This window comes from Aricia agestis, chromosome 15 (assembly GCF_905147365.1).
Source record: "Aricia agestis chromosome 15, ilAriAges1.1, whole genome shotgun sequence".
Taxonomy (NCBI): Eukaryota; Metazoa; Arthropoda; class Insecta; order Lepidoptera; family Lycaenidae; genus Aricia; species Aricia agestis.
The window spans coordinates 4,230,592-4,247,026 of NC_056420.1; the positions used below are offsets into that span (position 1 = coordinate 4,230,592).

Here is a 16,435-nt window from a genome sequence, read left to right on the forward strand (position 1 = left end):
TGACAGCAACTATTGGTATTGCCATAGTAAAATATAATTTATCTTTAAAAAACTTTTTTTTTGTTTCGCAGTGCACACAGCCAGCACACCATAAACCAGATAATGCTAAAGACCAACAAAGAATGTGAGAGATAAGAAAATCCTTTATGGAATTATAACAAGATGAAAAGAGAGAGGCAGTCTAATGAAAATTGTAACCACTTTCATTTGACAGGTCGTCAAAAGTCGTCAGTCGTTTTTATGCCCTTTCGGTATTTCCAATAATATATTGTTCAATTTGTTTGTTATTTTTAATAAATATTATTATATTTAAAAATTGTGACTTGTGCTGTAAGTATTTGCAGTGTAAATCATAAGAATAATCCTGAAAAATATACATTTCACAGGTAATTAATCTTCATGTCCTAATTGCTACGATGTGTTTATTTTTGCTATATTCTGTCTTTTGTTCTCTATTTCTAATAAAATATTGTGAATCCTCCCTTTCACTTTCATATTTTGCGTAACTAAAGGTACTATTGTTCTTATATTACACAAATTTTGAAGAAACATTTTTCATCAAATTTTTTTACAAATACGCTAGTGCTTGAATCAAATTTATCGATATGCTTATCGATATTTTACAATAACATAAAACTAAAATAAAAATCATTTACCTTTATATTTATCACCTTAAGCCCGGCCGCACATTATCCGAAATTTCTGATCAGAAAAATTCGGACGCCCGGTGGAACGCACTCTGTTCATACATTTTGTTGTAGACCCATCATACTAAAAGAATTTCTGACGTGTCAAAATGTATGAGCGGGGCGGGGCGTCCGATTTTTGTTATCAGAAATTCGGATAATGTGCGGCCGGACTAAAAAGGATATATTATCTTATTTTAACTGATATAGTATAGTATAATATAGCTAATATAATAGCTAATATAATATAACTACTATAATATAGAGTGACTCTAAAACTAGAGGAAGGTTTATATATTTATATATCATAATCATTTGTTTTACAGATTCCCTCAAGATCCTCTAATAAGAGGAAAATGGCTGAAATTAATTGGCGTGTTGGCTGGAATCCCAAGAAGGTTATTACTCGAAAGATTTTGAACGTTTTCTGGGACCATATGTTCCCATTTGAATATCAAGGAGTCACCTCGATTTCTCATGGTTTCCATCACCAGACCACCACTTTTGTGATCATGATACCTACTCGAAACAATACAATGTACAACAAAAGAAAAATTTTGAAAATCGGTTCATAAACGGCGGAGTAAACGTTGAACATACTTAAAAAATATATCCAGAGCCGAACGTCTAGACTCCTCCTGCTTGGAAGTCGGTTAAAAATAATTGTAATAAAAAATATTATGATAATAAGAATAAAATATAATATACTAGTATAGTGTGTTGTTTACTTTCAACGTTTACTTTCAATGTAAGGGCTGATTTACCAGATAGATGTTACCTGAGTAATAAATAAGCAACTTTATAATGTGTTATGTGTATATTATTTACCCCTATAAGAATATGTCATAACATATCCGACGATTGAAAAATCATTCCAAAAGAAAATGTGTATCTACTTTTCAATTGTCACCTTTTTTTGCCAATTAAAATTTATGAAACCTAATTTGAAATACAAATCTGTCAAAGTTGCATATTATTTATTTCTTATAGTAACTCAGGTAAAATAACTCGAACGGACTATACTATCGATAACAAAATACTATACTATCGATAGTAAAATATACATCACTAGCACATGCACACATTGACAGATCGAAAATGGTCACGCATTTTCGGGTTGTCAGGTGGTCTTTACGACAGTATATATTAAGTCTATGCAGCACACTATGCTATGATGTAGTACATAATTATTATAGTAGTATTGTAGTAATATAATTATATAATATTATTTAAACCTACTCAATTAATAAGCTAACTTAACATACGGTTTTGCTCGATTGAGCCACAACGTCGAGCAAAACCAGCGGCTCGGGCTTTCGTCCACACATTCAGCATTGCTTGATAGTTTTATTCTAAATTCTAAATCGATATATTTCATTCTATCAAACCGGCTTGATGCGAACCTTCGAGCGGCTCGATGCGAGCCTTCGAGCTGTTGTTTTGCGGTCTCTGTAGCGGTACTCTGAGGTCACAAGTCTCACAACTTGTGACTTGTCCAAGTTGTCCTTGTTACGTTTGAATTATAACTTCGTTGTCTGTCCGTCTGTCCGTCTGTCTGTCTCCAGGCTGTAACTCAAGAACGGTAATAGCTAGAGAGTAGAAAATTTTCACAGATGGTGTATATCTGTTGCCGCTATAACAACAAATACTAAAAACAAAATAAAATTAATATTTTAGGAGGGCTCCCATACAATAAACGTGATTTTTTTGGCTTTTTTCGCTCTATGTCAATAATGACAACAGGTAGGTTCTTGATTTTTTCTCAAAGTCATTAGTTATATGTGTACTTTAATATTTAATAATAATATTTAAAAAAGGGGGGCTCCCATACAAAAAACACAATTTTTTGCCTGATTTTGCTCTATAATGGTACACGTATGACGTAACCGTCCGCGCGCGAGAGCCGACTTGCACTTGGCCGATTATTTATTATCTGTTTGATATTAATTAAAGAATGGCAACACCAGATTTTAACTGTCATTTCGTCACCATCGTTAAGCTGTCATTTATCCGATACCTCTCAATAAATTTCAAGATAAAAATATTACAATAAACATTTTTGTAATATCTACAAAGTACACACAACCATTAAAGTGGCGTAGTTCAAGAAAAAATGTCGCAGTTTGAAGATAATCCTTTCAGTGACCCAACCATAGACAATCCCTTTGCGGTATGTAAAAGTACGGCGACAAAAATTTTTATCAATTGGATTCCTTCTATATTCCTGTTCTTATTCTTAGGACCCAGCGGTGCAGCAAGTAGCTAGGAACACAAACAATGCGACTCGTGGACTCGACGACTACAACCCTTTTGACGGCCAGCAAAATGCGAACCAAGCAGTGGTAAGATAACTTTTGTCAAATGGACACATAAGGTTTTATTAGTGGGTGTAGCACATATTATATGAACACAGTTTTACTACTACCACAGTCCAAAATACTTAATGAATAATGATGTAGTCATCAGGTGTATACCTGTAAATATAATATTCAAGTTTGTATTTCACAATCTTTGGTAGGCAGCAAGCATGATTCAGTTGCCTATCAAGTATGGGAAATAAAACTTGATGTACAAAAGGATGTTTATGTATATGCTAACTATTATAATTGTCACATGAATAAAGTTAGTAAAGGCTGTTTAAAACAGTATTTTAATGAATCAAATTAAGATTTTTGGTGGATTAAAAGGAAAAGGTTTTTTTAACTTAATTCTAGCACTTTCAGAATAATAATATAAATTAATCTACAAGCTAATCATTTCACATTCATATTGTAACAGATTTTGTACTTTAGCTTCAAAAATATGTGTTTGTAACTTTCAGCCAGCGCAGCAGCCGACACAACCAGCAATCATGCAAGCAGTGTCCCCGCGAGGGGGCGGTAACAATTGGAACCCACCCCAGCCCCAGCAGCAAGGCCCACCTGCCGAATTTACCACAGCTGATTTTCAAGTAAGTACAAACAAATCCTTCTTAATTTTTTGTAATCACCAATGTCAGATTAAGAATTATATTTAGATTCTAATAAGATTCTATTCTATGCGTAGGTGTGATGAAAGCACATACTATGGGTATACATACACATACAAAACAGTCTCAGATAAAATAAAGTACATTAAAGAAAAATTCGAATTATTTCTTTACTATTTACTCATATCAATTTATCATATTATGGCAAGAAGCACCGAAATAACTACATTTAAAACACACTTTAGGGAATAAAATATTTCAAACTATTATAATACCCTTATTTAACTAGTGTGGTAATTATTTAATTGGTGATTATAAGTTACAAGTAATATACATTCAAAAGTAATAGTCAGAAGTAATATTGTTTTAAAATATGCACAATAATTGAGCTTTTTTATTGTAAATATAATAACAATAATATGTACCATCAAGGAAGTTGATTCCTATGCAATTGACAGACCAACGTTATTTGGTCGAATATGTCAATTCAATGTTAATTGTGATCTGTCAGCTGGGTTTGACGTAACGCAAGCAAACTACTTAGGTCCCCGATTTGCATAGGAATCAACTTCTCTGATAGTACTTATAATATGCTTCATATTTAACACTTGCTCAATAAATACCTACAAAATAAATGTACTATTAGCAGAATTAATTTTTGCCTGTAAAAGTTATCTTCAGCTAATAGTGCTTGGTAATTTTAATTCAAATGCCATGGCCTCTGCCCAGCAGTGGGACAGCGTAGGCTTTTAAAAAAATTACATGTAATATCAAAGATTGCTAGGCATTGTTAGCAGGATGGTAAGGCTGCGTTTCCACCAGAGCTTATGTCAATGAAGCGATTCTATCGGTTTTCAAAAACACATTCCTCGCAACACAGCTCCGCTCAGCTCTGGTAGAAAGGCAGCCTTATAGTACAATATATAATATTTGCATGCTAACAACAATTTTGCTTTGTTCAACTTGCACCAAAAGGAGTTAAAGGTAATATCACAGATTGAATATACCCAGCATGCTTACAGTTCATTTGTTTTATTTTATTGTTTAATAATAATTTGATAAAATCAGCTGTCAAATGTTACATTGCTTTTGTTTTATTATTATGAATGACTGATATCAAATATAGATAAGCTAATCTCAAAAGATACTGTAACTTTACAGTGAATGTTTGTTTATTTGTTAATCAATTATCCCATTTATTTATTTAATTTATTAAAGGGAAGAACTAAACATCAATTTACTATTGCTGTAATATTACTCTAAGAATAAAATGATAAGAGTATGCTATCAGGGCCCCCATGTAATGGCTACTGGCGCCTGTGTGCAAAAAAAAGAATTTTGGCGCCCCTTTTGGGACCTTGGTTTTGGCGCCCCTAAAGATGACATTTTGGCGCCCCTAGAGGATGGCGCCCGTGTGCATTGCACACATTGCATTTATGGTAGCGGGGGGCCTGTATGCTATCATCAAAACACAGAATAGGCAAAAAGCATGGAGATCTTGGGGGAGGCCTACGTTCAGCAGTGGCAGCAATGGGCTGATGGTGATGATAATGGAGGTCTTTTGCCTTTCGTTTTATAATTAAAAAAATACATAGAATAGATAAGAGTTCTGTGAGGGAGATGTTGATGTTTTTTTTTTATTTGCTTTAAGGCTTTATTGGCATGGTACTCATATGCATGCAAAGCATAAATATTTCCCAAAATCCTAATCCCTCTAAACTATACGAGACCTGTTGATTGATGGAGATAAGAGTTTCGAGACTAATCTAAGGAACCCTCAGGCTTCAGTCTCGAAATCAGCGGGCAGCGGGGCGGAAACGGCGGCGTGGCGGCGCGTGACAATGTATAGATTTACAAAATGGATAAGCCGTCTAGCAGTGAATAGCGGCGCGCGGCGTACTAGTCTCAAATATGGATAAGCCGTCTAGTACTACTAGACGGCTTATCCATATTTGTCATTGTCCTGTACCATGTACTATCGAGGAAATTGATTCCTAGGCAGTTCACAGACCAACGTCATTTGGTCGGATCATGTCAATTCAATGTTACTTGTGATCAATCAGTTGGGTTTGACGAAACGCGACCAACGAAAAACGTTAAACGCCACCGCCGCTTCCGCCCCGCTGCCCGCTGATTTCAAGACTGAAGCCTCAAAGAGGTTAAAGGCCACATTAGTACACTGTTTTACTTTATTCAACATTTACAGAAGCGACAAGAAGAATTGGAACGCAAGGCTGAGGAGTTAGCGAGGCGCGAAGCTGAGCTCCGGGCAGGCTCAGCTGGCAGACGGAACAACTGGCCACCCCTGCCAGCCTTCTGTCCCGTACAGCCATGCTTCTACCAGGACATAAACGTGGACATACCGCTCGAGTTCCAGAGGATCGTCCGGCACCTGTACCATCTTTGGATGTGTAAGTACTAGATAATGGATGGGTGATTAGAGAACTTTTTTAATTGAAATATATGGCAAACATTGTGATGGTTAACAACACCAAAATTGTTTCCAAGTATACAGACAATCTTTTAAGGAAGAAATGGACTAGATGTGGTGTCGTAATCGAAAATATAACTGGCGACAAACCAGGCCCCTGGCGAATGCATTTTGACCACAGACATAAATCATGATAGATACCGCATGTGTATGTACTTCGCGTGCCATATCGCGCTCCCACACGACGAGCAATGCTTGTCTTTCGAAAGTCTGTTCTTTAGTCTGCTATCGGAATCGGACGTCAACCGGCATTTTAAAAAAGCCAAAATGACTAAAAGTGCCGTATTGAGCTGTAGAAATTCAAATAGAAACGTTGGCCTAGATAATGGGCACTTTTCTTAGCATGAAAAATGATAAAAAATGGCACGCTCGTTTTCATACAAATGGAGCGACATGAGGTATCTATCTTGATCTATGTCTGTGATTTTGACTAAAATGTATTCGCCTGTTTCGATAGCAAAGTTGATGTCTAAAATGTATGGGATTTGAGTTTTGACATAAAGCATCGAAAACGCCGAGACGCTAGCTATGCATTATTTTATGTATTGAAAATTTGAAATTAATGGAATAATATAGAATAGATTTTCCCCAAACCATATCTCCCCAATCTGTTTCTCTAACTGGTGACCAATGCTTGTTTTTTTTTTCAGTCCAATCCCTGGTTCTGGCGCTAAACATAGTAGGAGGTATAGCGATGATGTTCGCCGGAGGTGGCTTCACAGTGTTCGGACTGGCTGTACTATACTTCATCCTGCTGACACCGTTCAGCTTCGTATGCTGGTACAGACCCATATACAAGGCCTTCCGGAGTGATTCCTCGTTCAATTTCATGGTGTTCTTCTTCATATTCCTCTTCCAAATGCTGATAACTCTGGTCCAGAGCATCGGATTCAGCGGTGGAGGCTCTTGGTGAGTTGTAATGTTTGTCTTGGTGAGTAGAATATAAAGGAAATAATGCTCTAAAGCACTCTGTAGACGGAAAAATAGCATTAAATGCATTTACGTGACAGTATTAATTGTTGCATGACATGCCGAACGATCATGCGTGCATGTAATGGACATATTGCAGGACGAAAAATTAAAGAACTTGTCAATCAACGTACGTAGTTTGCATGTAATTCACATTAATCACTATAATAAACGATCATGCGTGCATGACAGCACGTAACGCATGTAATTCGTTTATCGTCTAACTTGTACTTAACATGTTATACCATTATCGCCTTTCTACTGACATGCAAAAGTTACTTAATGGATTTTAATGAAATTCTTTAGTATATAGAATAGTAGTCAGAATACAGGCTAGTTTTTAACCGACTTCCAAAAAGTTATATGTTTGGCTGTGGATATTTTTATTTTATTTTTACTTAACGAAACGATGTAGTGTTGCATGGGAAGGTCTGTGAGTGACTGTCAATAGATACAGAATATGACTATATGTATGTTTTGGAAATTAAGAAAATCTTACCAAATTTTGAACATAAATTATTTTGAACTCTTAAAAACTCCATAATAAATATGTCAATTCTTTTTTCCAGCGGTCTGATCACCAGCATTGGAGCGTTCAAGGAGAACATTGGGGCTGGCATCATCACCCTCATGGTGACAATTGGCTTCATCACTTGTTTGGTTGCTGACGTCATGCTTATGACAAAGGTATAAAAAATATCTTAGGCCAGTGGTCGGCAACACGCGGCCCGCGAACGTCTTACTTGCGGCCCGTGATTGTGCTATGAATAAGTTATATGACATATCAAAAACAGTGCTTTCTAATATTGCCAGTTATAGTGATTGCCTCTTAAGAACGTAGCTGTTTGTGTCATTTATAATAAACACTAAACTTATTTCCCTTCATTATGTGTAGGTATACTGAGCTTCTAGGGTTAATACGAGAATGAGGCCTGCGGACCGCCTTTAGTTTGTTTTGCTACCTTGTGGCCCTTGCCTGCCAAAAGGTTGCCGACCGCTGTCTTAGGCGGTTATTAAAAAAATAAGTTTTGTCTGAAGATATACTGAGGACTGAATCAAAAATTTAAAATAGCTTTTGAAAGTCGAAAAAATACTATTTTTTTTTATCTAGCTATATTGTAGTTCAGGGTACATTTCGAACTATTAGATAGTTCGGAATGTATGAATATTCTATGCAATATGCGTGCAACAGTGAGAAAGCATTTCTTTGTGTTTATTGACCAGGCTGTTGTAATTATTATGGATAGAAATGAAACTTTGAAGTAAATACACACAATTTCGATATAATGGTCATTGGTTGTTGACTTCGCTCTGCCACACAGTTACATTATGTAGAATTTTTTTTACATTTTTTACACTGCGTTTTGTACATAAAGCAGGCGCGGTCCGAAGGGCACAGGGGACATGACCCCCCACCCCAAATTCTAAGGTCAAATTGAAAAATCTCAAAATCTTTCCAAATAATAAAAGGAAATTTCTAGTTATCTTATAACACTGATAAATTTTTAGTGCAGTGACTAGTGAGTGACCCCCTCCAAAACTTAAGGCTGCAACCGCGCCTGCAATAAAGACCACGTATTTCAGGTGCACCGCATCTACCGATCGACGGGCGCGTCGCTGGCGAAGGCGCAGGCGGAGTTCACCACGGAGATCCTGCGCAGCCCGCACGTCCAGACGGCCGCCAGCCAGGCCGCCGCCGCAGCCGTCAACGCGCAGATCGCCGGCGACCGTTACTGAGTGAGTACACCTTGACAACTGAGTTCTCAGTCAAAATGCATGCGCGTTGATGCGATGCATGCGCTGATGTCAAAACTACTGTTCTTAGATCTATCTTCATAAGCCTAAGTTTTATTTTAGTTACACGACTTTGAAATAAATAATCGGCCAAGTGCGAATTGGACTTGCGCACGAAGGGTTCCGTACCGTTATAGAGCAAAAATAGGCCAAGAATTATGTTTTTTATATGAAAGCCCGCTAAAATTTTTATTTTATTCAAATTTTATTATTATTTTTAAAGTAAAGGCCTTTGTGAAAATTTCAAGTGTTACTTATTGCCATTATTGTTACAAAGCAAAAAAGGCCAAATAATCTCCTTTGTTGTATGGGACTTATGGGAGCCCCCCTTAAATATTAAATTTTATTTTGTTTTTAGTATGTATTTATTGTTATAGGGGCAACAGATATTATACACAACCTGTAAAAATTTCAGAAGTCTAGCTACAGCGGTTCTTGAGATACAGACTGGAGACAGACAGACGGATAGACAACGAAGTCTTAGTAATAAGGTCCCGTTTTTACCCTTTGGGTACAGAACCCTAAAAAAGATATTAGTGTCAAAAAGTAATTAAGTAATATTTTTTTTTTCAGAAAACGATCAAAATCAACACAGCATCATGTACGGCATTTATTGAAATAGTAAGGAAATTTAATGATATTGATAATATATTTAATTTTGGAATACATTAACAATTTAAACTGTTTTAATTTATGTTTTATTCGAAAATATGTTATTTCATAACAAAAATTCAATATTGTTATCTTGTTAAACGTAGTTTAATCGTATTTAATCACTTGAAATTATAAACATGTTGCCACAGTGCAAAGGCTGTGTCGCTAATGTTTCTTTTAAATATTATTTAACTTATTAACTATGATTAAGTCATCAGCATATTGGACTTGTAAAGCACTGATTGCTTAGTTATTGCTAGTTAAGATTGCAGAGCTTAAATATGCTTTAATGAAGATTATTTTTACATAAATCATTGCAATAGAAGCATATTTGAGGTAACGTTAAGGTTTGGCCACACCGCGCGTGTTTTTGCTGCGTTTTCTGCGGCGCAAGTGGACTAGTTGTTGAACTAGAAAAATGCGGCTGCGGTGCGGCCATATCTGCGCTCACCTTTACTCACATTTGACCATAGATATAGATATAAGTATCACACCTTTATGTTGGCACAGACAACTATTTTTTGGAATGACATTGTGAATTGTCATAGAAGTGTCGCGAAAGTCGTTAAATTATTAAGTGACAATTTACAAGATGGCGGCAGTTCTGACATTGGCCATGGACCATGGCCCATGGCCCATGCGTCATAGGATCACTGAAGGACTGTATCGGTAAAGGCTAGATTACTTGAGACACAACAGTGTTAAAAACTCTTGCAATACAAAATATTTGTACGTGCACTACTTCATCATGTATTTTGTATAGTCTGTCCTGCCTGCCTAGCATACGCCAACGAGACATCTCACTCGACACATGTTTTCTCGATATTTGATGGTTTGTCTCTTCATATCTATTGACCCTAGCATGACAAACATTTTTCTCGCGTAGATCTATCATCGAAATAACACATTTTTATAGAGTTTGGTCGAGATAATGTCGAGATTTTGATATTTTGAGACGAGTAGTTTTTAATTATCTCGAGAGTGAGATATCTCGTTGGCGTACGCTAGGCAGGCTGTCCTAAGAATGTCGTGTCTCAAGTAAGTGCTAGCCCTAAAACGTAAACACAGCGAAGCGCGAAGCGATAGAGCGAGATGCAAAATAACACAGCACCCATTTTGCGTTTCGTAGCGTCTGTGTAGTAACCGCGTACTTGCCTGCGTTATTCTGTGTTATCGCTAATCATATCATGCCTTCTCTTTTATTTACAGGAACAAAGAGAGAGATAACATGATTACTTTAACCCAGATTGGCAAGTAGGTATAATATATTTTGGCACAATCGCCATATTGAAAACGATGTTTTAATCACTTCGTATATACTGCTGTATCTTGCATGGATGTTATTGTTCTAGCAGAGTAAAAGATTGATTAATGTAAGTTTTGTGTGTCAAAGGAAGTGTTCAAATCATTGCACTTCTGTCAATTATTCATATATTAGCGGACCCCTACACGATAAGTTTATTGTGCAATATCACGTATTGCGTAACATTATTAACCGTCCAGGGTTGATATTGAATATCGCGCGCCTTCAATATCTAATTGTCAAATAAACTATAAGATATTGCACAATAAAATTGATTGTCTAGGGGCCAGGTTATCATCATTATTGGATATGTAAATACACAATGCTCTCATGAATATTATGTATTAAACAGTTGTATTAAAATGGACTAGACATAAAATCACTGGCTTTTAAAAGCTATTTTGTTCACTGATATTATCGAGCATTACCATTATAGCAGTAATGTTATGTATGAAAACAAAGTCCGCCAAAATGCATCGCTAACTGTGCTCTGATTGGCCGATTGCGTCGCGGCCACGTTGCCATTGGTCGGTTCTGTTTAAGTAAGAGCGTGATATATATTTTATAACTTGTAATAAACGTAAACTGATGTGTTTCGCATAAAATATATAGAATACATTACGCCTCTATTATGGTACATGCTCGATGACTGTTTCACAAAAATGTAATAATATAATATCGTATTATACAGAATTCAAAAGTATTTTATCTGTGTTCCACATAAAATATAAAAGCACTATTACTCAAAAACTTAGTTCCTCTTTTCAAACTGTTCTAAAGATGTCAGTGTTGCGACATGTAAAAATAAAAATATCTAAAAATTGTTCAAAGATCCTAATATGTATTAGACATTCCATGCACTGTAAATAAATCTCTCGCTTCATTCGGTCTTACATTGGATCTAATCGGTCCATTTACTTAATATTTGTGTGTTACTTACCATATTATTATACCTTAGCACAATATTATTAAAATTAAGTAAAGCTGTACCTAGTCCTATAAATTATAATGGGCTTTTCTTGGTTTTTTTGTCAGTAAAAATAATTCACAACATGTTTGTAAAATACCTTCTAATATGTATAAGTGTTGTATGAAAATGTACAATAACTAATATCGATGTGTTTTAATTTGTTTTTCGTATTATAAAAATTAGTTTATGTTAAATTTCACACTAAATAGTTGTTTAGTATCTGGGCCTAGATTATTGTAAATTAAATTCAGACCGTCCTTACCCAGATAGGTAAGAGAAGGTGTAGATTTTACTAAATGTTTAACTATTTTGTAACAATAAGTCATGTTATAAACTTATTAATTAATATTAAATATAGTTTCCGAAAAATCATCTTTTATTTTAAAAGCTTTATTTAAAGATATTTTATCTAAGCGACCTTATAGAAGAATGAGGAGTGAGGACCCATTGTTTCTTTTTTGGATTAGTCACAAGTCACAACTCACAAGCATTGGAGATAACTGACACTTAAAGACCTTAAGGGCCTACAAAAAAAGGAAAAAAAAAGGAGTTACTGAAACAGTTTGTTGCTATGAAACTTTATTTCTTACATTTATGCACAATATAATACATCAATCACTTCATAATAATTGGTAAATGTCTCTGAGCTTACCCAATCCCTGATATTGTATGGCGTTTGCAAAAACTGCTTGATTTCATTGCCGACGCTTCGGCGCATGTTTGTAGACAATTCTCTTATAACTTGATTGAACTAATCACATATGCTTACGTAAAATGTTATATTTGGTTTGGTATTACATCTATAATAAACTATTTGAGTTAAGTCAAAAAAATAATGCATACATTTTTGTCTGTCGGATAATATAGTAGGGAAGCCCAGAAGGGATTTCGCGACATGCTCGAGCGTGTCAGAATAAGTTTTACAGGCTTCTGACATATTCCCCGCGTTCCACTTGACGTTAAAAACGATCAAAACGCTCAAAATGCCTCCTATTTTGAGCGTTTTGATCGTTTTTAACGTCAAGTGGAACGCGGGGATTGTGTCTAGTTATCATGGTAAAATCAGATTTCTCACGTGGTGGGTTAAAAAAAGTTATTTTCGAGTATTGAAACGTCCACGGATCTGTCAGAACTCAGATTAAGATACCTAAAAAGCTTCCACATAAAGCACTGATGATTTAAAGGTTAGGTGAGCGTGAAGGGACATTTTAAAATATAAAAAAATAAAGCTTCATATTTTTCTAACTAAGCTTCGCAACTATTTTATGTTGTGCTAAACTAAATGGTTTAGTCCTTGTTGCCTAAATCCTGTTATGATTTACCTAAATAAGTAATTTTCTGAATATATTTTCTTTTTCATAACTTTAAAATGGCTGCAGTTTCTAAACTCACCGCTAAAGTAAAAAACGCTCTTACTATTTTTGTATCAGTTTCACTTTACCTAATGTAAAAATAAAAAAAACCTAATATATAATAGCTATAATATTCGTGTAGGTACTCGAGCGTCATGGAGACCCCATGACGCTCAAGTACCTACACGAATAGCACTCTGGGCTCCCCTACTAATAGTTTGAACTAGTTCTGAAGGATTGATGATCGCCATAAGGTACACATTATGTCGGGCTACAGTAGTCGCATTTTTCAACTGTGCACTAACCTAAAGGCGTTATACTAGTATTATGACGTCACTACGTCTGCGGCGTATTGGCGTGCGCGTGTCCGAGGCGCGCGGGGTCCTGGCTGGGGTAGTGCAGCGGCGCGGGGGGCGGCGGCGCAGGCGCGGGCGGGGGCGGAGCCCACCCCCAGCCGCCGTAGTGCTGGAGGTTGAAGAAGTCATTCGCGCGGTTTGGCGGCGGCATCTGGGGAGGTTTATTGTGCTTAATAAAATGAGTAAATAACCCAATTTTAGAAGAAAATTATGAACTAACTTTCAACTAAAATTCGATCGCGAAGCACGTAGAAAATCGAACATTTCAATGTTGAAGGTTCGGGAAACTTCTTGTAATTAAAGTCTAGTTGGAATGGTTCTATATCACTATCCACTTTCAGATGCTCAGCTGAGATGTTGATTTGGATACGCTAAGTACGCGAAAGCAGTGTGCGGGAGTTAAAGAGAATTTTTTGACAAAATGTACTAATTTTATTTACAAACTCTTTTACCATTATGCAAGAAATAAAAAGTATAAAGCCACTGTACCTGTGGTGGGAATGGATGCAAGAACGCCGGTGGTGGCGGCAGGGTGCCGGGCAGACCAGGCACCGGCTCTAACGCAGGAGCGGGATCATTCTTCTCGTTTATTCCTTGGCGACCTGTTTGAAATATTAAAAAGTTAGCTTAAAAATAGATTTTTAGTATTAATAAAACTCATAAATGTCTAGACCAACTCTGCTAACCTTATGGTGGTTTTCAATCAACCAAGCACAGAACTTACCCAACTGTTTTGTAGACCATAAGAATGAATGTTAATGTCAAGCTCAGATACATGACTTTTTCAAGTCCCACTAATAGAAATCATTTTATCAGACACTCAAGTATCAGCCTGCTGTATACTAAATTAAATTGACAAAAGCTTAAGCTTCACTGTTATTTACATACCTTGAGATTTGCCCCACTTGATAGTGAGCCTCTTGCCACCAATGACAAGACGGTTGAAAGTCTTCTCGGCCGCATGTTCGGCAGCACTTCTGGTTGTGTACTGTACGAATGCACACTGCGCTCGAGGTACCAAGGTTAATGACCTGTGAAATTGTGTGTAAATGTATCAAAACTCCGTCTTGCCTAAAACAGGCTATATTTAAGTACTATTATTTCTAGTTCATCTTTTAACATAAAATGAAAAAAGCTTTACTTTGATTGATTTTCTACTTATTTACATTAGCTGCGACCTGTACATTTTACAAACTATATATGTTAGAAATAACAAAAAAGAATTTTATGTATGTTAGAAATAACAATAAGGGCGTTTGTGCACTACACGTATTATACCATCCGGCGCGGCGCGGCATCCCGATTTCCTACCTTATTTATATGGCAAACGTGAAAGTTATGAACACCGGATGGTAAAATTCCGTGTAGTGCACGAACGCCCTAACAATGAAAATAAATTCAATCCTTAATTTTTCAATTACACTTTACCTTATTTCACCATATTGGTAGAAATGTCCTCTCAGTTCTTCTTCAGTAATATTATCAGGCAAGTTTCCGATGTACAAGGTGCTGACTGTCACATCCTCAGGAGGTGGAAGAGCAGGCATGGCCGCAGCACAGCGCATCAGCTTCTCAGCCACAGGGTCATTGACGCCATAGTACCTGTCAAATACAGTTTCGAGTTATAATGTTAAATTGCTAGTAAAATTATTCTCATAACAAGTTTATTATCTCTAAAATGAACTGTAAAATTAATCTCTAATTACAGTAATATAACAAACTCATGACAAAAGCTATCTTTCTCTTGTAGTACCATAATTTAGTAGCAAATATTTTGTTCAAGTTCACAAAACAATGAGCAATACAATACCTGTCCTTGATGTTTTGATCAGCCAATGGGTCATCAGGGTCGGTAGGCTTTTCGTGCCTGTATGGACACTCTTCGCCTCTCCTACACTCCCCTTTCACCCAGAATGAACACACATGTGGTCTATTCCGCTTATAATATGGCGCAGTACGAGCTAAACGCAACAACAAGTCGGAAGCACCCTTTGATTTCAAAGCAGAATTGCTCGGCTGTGTCGAATCAAACTTAGACATTTGGCTATCCAAATTCTGAATATAGTACTCCTTATTCACTTCATTCCTCGGCAGATCGTCCTGGATTTTAAGGGCCGCATCTCTGACTTGGATTGGCAAGCCGTATTCTAAGTCTAGAAGACAAGTCTGGCAAACATTTTTCAGTTTGGAACATGTTTGGCAAATCTCAGTCTTTTTGAAGCGCATCCTTGATCCGGGGCACCAACGGAAAACGGTGAAGGGTCGAGCACATATTTTACATTCTTTTCCGTACTTCTCTTTTGTCTGCAAATACAAAATTAAGATAAATTCATCGTTTAGTCGTAATTTAGAGGTAACAAAATAAGTGTTTATTTACCATTCGTATATAGGGGTTATCTCCGAGGCATGTTTGACAAAGTATAGGAAAATCCTGTAAAAGAAGAAAACAAATTAACATCCAAAGCTAACTGAGCTAAAAACGTAAGAATAATGTTTAAATGCTTACAGAGTCTTCCCAATTCTGTCGATTATACGTATTGGTAGATTTTGAGACTGCCATACTTTACAAAAAGTAAAATATTGGCAAATATACAACACGGTCAAACTACTCGTCGTCACTATCGTCACGTAGTTAAGAAAATGAAGAATTCCTCCAAAAAATTTCACAACATCGACTTGAGAAACGACACGCCATCGGCCATCTTTATTCTTTGTGTTACTTCTTCTTCTTCATTCTAGGTCAATGACAATGCTCAAAATCTCAAATCTCATTGACGAATGAATGATGGCCTGTGGGCATGCCGCATGGCAAACTAGTTTGTAAAATTCTTTTTCCTTACGAAGAAGTACAGATGTCAATTTGTCAAAGTCTCGTTGTACGGTTGTCAAAAG

The 16,435-nt window shown here is 36.4% G+C and overlaps 2 protein-coding genes across 3 annotated transcripts; one reads left to right on the forward strand and one right to left on the reverse strand.

Annotated features, from left to right (window-relative positions):
- Window positions 1-2,675: 2,675 nt before the first annotated feature.
- On the forward strand, window positions 2,676-11,087 carry LOC121734276 (secretory carrier-associated membrane protein 5). Of its 2 annotated transcripts, none has more exons than XM_042124772.1 (9): window positions 2,676-2,856; window positions 2,927-3,028; window positions 3,508-3,636; window positions 5,861-6,065; window positions 6,796-7,054; window positions 7,684-7,801; window positions 8,699-8,855; window positions 9,482-9,529; window positions 10,772-11,087. In XM_042124772.1, the coding sequence occupies exons 1-7, from the start codon at window positions 2,800-2,802 to the stop codon at window positions 8,849-8,851; spliced, it is 1,023 nt and encodes a 340-aa protein (XP_041980706.1). In that variant the 5' UTR covers window positions 2,676-2,799; the 3' UTR covers window positions 8,852-8,855; window positions 9,482-9,529; window positions 10,772-11,087. The 2 variants fall into 2 exon arrangements, with proteins under 2 accessions (XP_041980706.1, XP_041980707.1); XM_042124773.1 differs by having other exon boundaries at window positions 8,699-8,852.
- A 2,270-nt stretch (window positions 11,088-13,357) lies between these two features.
- On the reverse strand, window positions 13,358-16,259 carry LOC121734275 (pre-mRNA-splicing factor RBM22). Its single transcript, XM_042124771.1, has 7 exons — window positions 16,050-16,259; window positions 15,921-15,974; window positions 15,354-15,847; window positions 14,972-15,145; window positions 14,432-14,574; window positions 14,033-14,145; window positions 13,358-13,694 (listed from the first exon to the last, which is right to left on the reverse strand). The coding sequence occupies exons 1-7, from the start codon at window positions 16,101-16,103 to the stop codon at window positions 13,524-13,526; spliced, it is 1,203 nt and encodes a 400-aa protein (XP_041980705.1). The 5' UTR covers window positions 16,104-16,259; the 3' UTR covers window positions 13,358-13,523.
- Between the last annotated feature and the right edge of the window lie 176 nt (window positions 16,260-16,435).